The sequence below is a fragment of the Anas platyrhynchos genome, chromosome 5 (genome assembly GCF_047663525.1).
Source record: "Anas platyrhynchos isolate ZD024472 breed Pekin duck chromosome 5, IASCAAS_PekinDuck_T2T, whole genome shotgun sequence".
Taxonomy (NCBI): domain Eukaryota; kingdom Metazoa; phylum Chordata; class Aves; order Anseriformes; family Anatidae; genus Anas; species Anas platyrhynchos.
The window spans coordinates 25,235,243-25,241,242 of NC_092591.1; the positions used below are offsets into that span (position 1 = coordinate 25,235,243).

Genomic DNA, 6,000 nt, shown 5'->3' on the forward strand with positions numbered 1-6,000 from the left:
CCTCTCCCACCTCCGTCTCTTCTTCTTTTCCCGCAAGCTTAAACCAATTACGCTGCTTTGCAAATAAAGTGCCGCCCCGGGGGGAGTTGCAGGCGAGGGGAACTGCCTTGTTTGCAGGTGCATCTCCGGCTTTGTAGGTGCGAACGCCTTTGTGCGGCGGACAAATGGGGAGAGGAGGAGGAGGAGGTGGGTACTTCTGCGACGTAAGATCCACATCAGCTCAACTCCACTCACATCCCAGCCGGCACTTCCTCACTTTCTCAACTGTCTCGCCCCACACCGCTCCCTGCCTTATTTTTGGCTTGTTATAGAGGAGATTTGAACACCCTCCGCCTCTCCTGGGAGCTGGCTTCCTGCTAGGTCGGGCTTTCGGGCTCTTTTCCTGCTGCCCGTCGCTCGCTTGCAAGAGGGCTGGATGGTTACACCGGGCAGGTTGGCTCCATAATGTTAGGGACTGTGAAAATGGAAGGGCATGAAACCAGCGACTGGAACAGCTACTACGCCGACACTCAGGAGGTGAGTAAATCCCAGGCTGTGGCTCCACTGCTGCCCTCTGCGAGGGAGAAGGGGGGCCGGAGGGAGGTCTGGGGGTCCGGAGGGGGGCAGCGGCCGCGGGAATCGCTTTGCACTCCGGCCAGCGCAAACGTGCCTCTCCCCTCCAACGCTGAAACCGGCCAGGCTTCCCCGAGGAAATCCACCCGGCCTGGAGGCGCTTGAGGGAGAACCGGGGCGGTTGCGAGCCCTCTGGAGGAGGCCGGGGGCAACCCTTGAGCTCCCCCGAAAGGCTCGATCTCCGCTCCGGGCGGGCACAAAAGCGCCCCGAAAACTCCGGGCTCGAGGCAGGGACTCGCCGCGCTGCCGGCCCCCGGCATATGGCAGCGGCGGGGAGCGGGGCGCGCCCCGAGGCGCGGGCAGCGCCTTCCCCCCGCGAGGCCCGGAGCCCCCCGCTGGGGTCCTCACCTGGTAAAGCCGGGAGGAAAAAAAAAAAAAAAAAAAAGGAAAAAACAAGGAAAAGAAAGAATAAATAAATAATTAAATAGCCGTTTGTTCGTACTTTTCAAGACGGCTCGCCTGCGGTGTGCGCTGCTGCCGCGGGCCGGCTGGCGGCGCTGCGGAGAGAGGGCCCCGGCTCCCCGCACCGGGAGGGGGCCCCGGGCCCCGGCCCCCGGCCCCGGCCCCGGCCCCGGCCCGGCCTGGCCCGGCCGCCCCCAGCCGGCCCGCGGCGTCCCGGGAGGTGGCCCCGGCCCCCGGCTGTTTTCCAGCGCGGTGCAAGAGAAGGGGAGCAGCGGCCCAAACGCAGCCGGGGAGTGGGCCACGGAAGCGCCCCCGGGTACAGCCCGGCCTTGTGGGGGCCCTGGTTTTACACCGTGCCGGTGCGGCTCTGCCCGGGTCCCCGGGAGAAGCCAGCGCTCGGCAGCACCACCAGAACCCCCCCCGTATCGCTGGCCGGGCAGGAGCCGTTTTAAGGAAGTGTGGTAGCAAACCAGGCACCTAGGTGTGCGCGCACAGGCATTGCATCAGCACACCCGGACACACGGCTGCACAGTCCCCACGCCTCGTCCCTGCACCCCGAGGCTTGCACCCAGCACCCATAGGGCCACGCGGGCACACGCAGATACGTGTCACCCTGCTGGCACCTTGTTTAATAGAGGGAAGCCGGCTAAGGGCAAATAAGGGTCATCCTAATTATGTATCGTTTCCACAGTCATTTATCCTCGCCATGCTCATTATCCACGAACATAAAGTTAAGCGACCTTCCCTTTTGCTATTTTTTAGCCTCTATCTTTTCTCCTCCCGTGCTATTTAATTTGAATCACTACACGGATGCAAGGTGGAAAACCCATCCGCGCTGTATCCTCGCCAATAATTACCGTGATCCTCTAAATTAAAACCGCATTTATAAAGCTCGTGGAATCTATAGTGAATAACAGCGATTTTTACAGTGACATTTAACCGTCGCTGAACATCCTTCCCTTACCTCTATTGCTTTTGTTCGAGGGAAACTGGGAATACATCTTGCAACGTCTTTCTCCCTCCTGTTCATCAGCTGCCGTACTGGAAAGCACATTTCCAGGCTCGAAGGTTCTGCATTTTGTAAGAGTTGTGTTCAGTAGTAGAGCTCTACAATTTTTGCACGTTGGACGATTGCAGAAAATCACAGGCAGGGAAAGCTCAGGCTGTTTATACTATGGAGAAATTGCGTTGTGTTTTCTTTATTTTTAATTCTTTAAAAAAAAAACAAAAAACTTCCTAGACTGACTTTTTAGCAAATGCGTTCAAAGAGGAAGCACGTTTTACCTTTCCGTACGTGAAATGTGAGGACATGAGCTGTCGGTTTTTTATAAATATTTTTATTTTCATTTAATTTGTGACAAGATGCTGTCACACCTAGTGTAGCGATTTAAATCAGTGCGAGGGGAGAGATGAGCAAGGTTATTCTGAGAAAGGGCAGGCAGATATATCTCTCCTTGGCACGTCGTGCACCCGTCAGCTTCAATAATCAGATGGCTTTAAATGTTCTGCTAACCCATCGGACTCCAAAATTTACAGGACCTCGGGGAAGAAAGGGAGGCGAGCTCCTCCCGGGGCAGGCAGAGCCGCAGCGTGCGGGGCGCGGAGCTGCCCCGGGCGGGTCGCGGTCGGCGCTGCCCGGCCGAGGCTCGGCGGGCCGGGAAAACGGCGGCGTGTGCCCGCGTGTATTTATTTATAGGCACGCCTAAATATGAATTGGCCTTTTCATCCCGCAAGCGGCCTTTCCGAGGGGAGCCGGGGCAGCGCTCCCGCGGTGCCGGGCGGCGGGGACGGGCGGGCGGGAATCGGCCCCGGCGGGTCAGGGGCTGCGGGGGCTGCCCCTCCTCTCCCTCCTAACCCCCTCTCTCCGTCTGGCTGCCCTAGGCCTATTCCTCGGTGCCCGTGAGCAACATGAACTCGGGGCTGGGCTCCATGAACACCATGAACACCTACATGACCATGAACACCATGACGACCAGCGGCAACATGACCTCCGGCTCCTTCAACATGTCCTACGCCAACACAGGGCTGGGAGCCGGGCTAAGCCCCGGTGCCGTGGCCGGGATGCCGGCGGGCTCGGCGGGGCCGGTGAACGGCATGCCGGCCGGCGTGGCCGCCATGGGCACGGCGCTGAGCCCCGGCGGCATCAACGCCATGTCGGCCCAGCCCGCCCCCATGAACGGGCTGAGCCCCTACAGCAGCATGAACCCCTGCATGAGCCCCATGGCCTACACGCAGTCCAACCTGGGCAGGACGCGGGACGCCAAGACGTTCAAACGGAGCTATCCCCATGCCAAGCCGCCCTACTCCTACATCTCCCTCATCACCATGGCCATCCAGCAGGCGCCCAGCAAGATGCTGACGCTGAGCGAAATCTACCAGTGGATCATGGACCTCTTCCCCTACTACCGGCAGAACCAGCAGCGCTGGCAGAACAGCATTCGCCACTCGCTGTCCTTCAACGACTGCTTCGTCAAGGTGGCCCGTTCCCCCGACAAGCCCGGCAAGGGCTCCTACTGGACCCTGCACCCCGACTCCGGCAACATGTTTGAGAACGGCTGCTACCTCCGCCGGCAAAAGCGCTTCAAGTGCGAGAAGCCGGCGAACAGCAAAGCCCCCCAGGAGGGCAGGAAAGATCAGGCCGGGGCCTCCAGCTCCAGCTCCAACTCCCCCCTGCACAGAGGCCACAGCAAAACGGCGCAGCTGGACACCGCCACTTCCCTCTCCAGCTCCAACCCGTCCACCAGCCCCTCGTCCATGGACCACAGCGGATCGAGCACGGAGCTAAAGACCTCGGCCTCGGCCGCCTCCTCCACCATCAGCTCCGTCCCCGCCTTGGCCTCCGTCCCGCACCCCCCTCACTCCTTAGCCCACGAACCCCAGCTCCACCTCAAAGGGGATCCCCACTACTCCTTCAACCACCCCTTTTCTATCAACAACCTCATGTCCTCCTCGGAGCAGCAGCACAAGCTGGACTTCAAAGCCTACGAGCAGGCGCTGCAATATTCCTCCTACGGGGCCGGCATCTCCGGCGGGCTGCCCCTGGGCAGCGCCTCCATGGCGGGCCGGAGCAGCATCGAGCCCTCGGCCCTGGAGCCCTCCTACTACCAAGGTGTGTATTCCAGACCCGTGCTAAACACCTCGTAGCTCCGCACCCCGCGCCCCGCTCCCCTTCGGGTTCCATCCCCCGTTCCCTCGAGCTGTGACCCCCCGAGGTGTTCCCGCACGCTGCGTGCACAGGACTGTTACTTTCTGGTTGTCTCCCGACGCGTCGTGTGCTGTTATTATCCAACACGACCTCCTGCAAAGCCGGCCGCCTCCCTATTGTACATACCCGCCCTCGCCCCCCGCCCGCCGGCCTCGGTCCCCCGAGATCCCCGTAGCCTTTGCAGGGTGTTATTAAAAAGAAGAAAAAAAATGTTGAGCTTGTAAACTACTTGTTTGTGCTTTCCGCCCCCTCATCCCCCCCTTCTGTGCTCTATAATCTCATGTAAGTTTACAGGTATGTGGCAATACTTTAACAATACGGAGATGAAGAAGCGAGTAGATGTTTAAGGCTTTTTTTAATTAAAAAGGCTTTGAAGGACAATACTGCTGTGAAGTAGCAAAACACTAAGAGAATCTCTAAGCAACAAGAGGACTATTTACTTTCTCGGATCATCCTTTTGATACTTGCAAAATAAACCTTCGGCTAGTACAACCCGCATACACCCAGATGCTGCGGGCCGGATCCTGCACTCCCGAGGGGACCAACTGGAGCTTTGGAGTGCAGGATACGACCCTTATTCTTATTTTTTTTTCCAAGTGTTACCTGTCTTGGGATGTAATATAAAGTTACAAGAGGTCACAACCAGTTGGATGTTTTTTTTTCTTCCCATCTGTTACTGAAGATTCTCGTTCATCAGGAACTCTCGTCAACATGTGGATGACATGCTTATTTAATTTCAGTGTCTCTTCATTGTGTACCAGCTAGGGCTATGTACGTAAAACAAGGTTATTTCCCCTCTCCCCCAGGAAACGCTGACTTTTAAACGAAAGGAAAAGAGGAAAAGAGGAGAGCTCGTTCTCTCTCTCCTTTTCCGACTTGTTTAATAAATTCCACACTTTTTTTTTTTTTTTTTTTTTTTTTTTTTGTGGCCGTTTAATTATCGCCATCGTTAGCTTGTTTCATCCAGTGTTAATGCACTTTCCACAGTTTTACACGGTGTTAGCATAGCCAGACGGGTTTTATTATTATTCCTGTTCGCTGTCTCAATGTTCTTAATTTATTGCATGGTTTATATTTTTTTTTCTTTCTTTACAGCTGGAAATTGCTTTAAATGACAGTAAAAAGAATTACAAGTGAATTTAAGAAATTTTGTTAATTTTATAAATGTGATTGTAATTGAAAAAAATATTTTGATTTAAAACGATAACTGAGAATTTAACGCGTGAAGTATGTTTTTGATCATTTGCAGTTAAGGACTTTAAATAAATCAAATGTTAACAAGGAACGACTTCTGCCAATTTCTTTCCAAATTTATGGGGCGGGAGCCGGGCAGAAGAGCCACTTGCGATAAAAGCAAAGGGAGCCCTGAAGGGGGACTGCGAAGAGGAGCGGTTTGCACAGCGGAGCTGGCGCGGAGGGGCCGGCAGGGTGGCTGCGGGAGGATGGGACCAGCGCTGCGCGGGGCGCGCAGGTTGCGCCGGCGTGCGCGCGTTTTTTATCGCGGGGCGTTGTGCGTGCGGGCGGCGCTGCCTTTTTTCTTTTAGTTTCTTTCTCGCCCCGAGGAGGCTGGGATGAGACACCACTTCCCCGGGAACGGAAGGCCGAGCCCAGGTCCTGCCTCCGAGCCTCAGCCTGACACCGCTAAGGGCGGCTGGCGAGCGCTGCTCCCCAGCAAGGCATCGTCGGGAGGGGTTTAAACGGGAACAGATTTCGCCGTGCTCAGCCCCCTTCGTGCAAGACGGCCGGATAAAAGGCCCGTGTAATTCCCGTAATTAGCACAT

The 6,000-nt window shown here is 56.4% G+C and overlaps 2 protein-coding genes across 2 annotated transcripts in view; one reads left to right on the top strand and one right to left on the bottom strand.

The window, feature by feature from the left end:
• The window catches only part of TTC6 (tetratricopeptide repeat domain 6), a 71,538-nt gene extending 71,387 nt beyond the window's left edge, over positions 1 to 151 (bottom strand). Inside the window, exon 1 of the mRNA XM_072038465.1 lies at positions 11 to 151. The gene's annotated coding sequence lies outside the window, so the exon portion shown is untranslated. The remainder of the gene's footprint in view (positions 1 to 10) is intronic.
• A 17-nt stretch (positions 152 to 168) lies between these two features.
• Positions 169 to 5,504, top strand: FOXA1 (forkhead box A1). Its single transcript, XM_021273656.4, has 2 exons — positions 169 to 516; positions 2,896 to 5,504. The coding sequence occupies exons 1-2, from the start codon at positions 445 to 447 to the stop codon at positions 4,156 to 4,158; spliced, it is 1,335 nt and encodes a 444-aa protein (XP_021129331.2). The 5' UTR covers positions 169 to 444; the 3' UTR covers positions 4,159 to 5,504.
• The last annotated feature ends 496 nt before the right edge of the window (positions 5,505 to 6,000 follow it).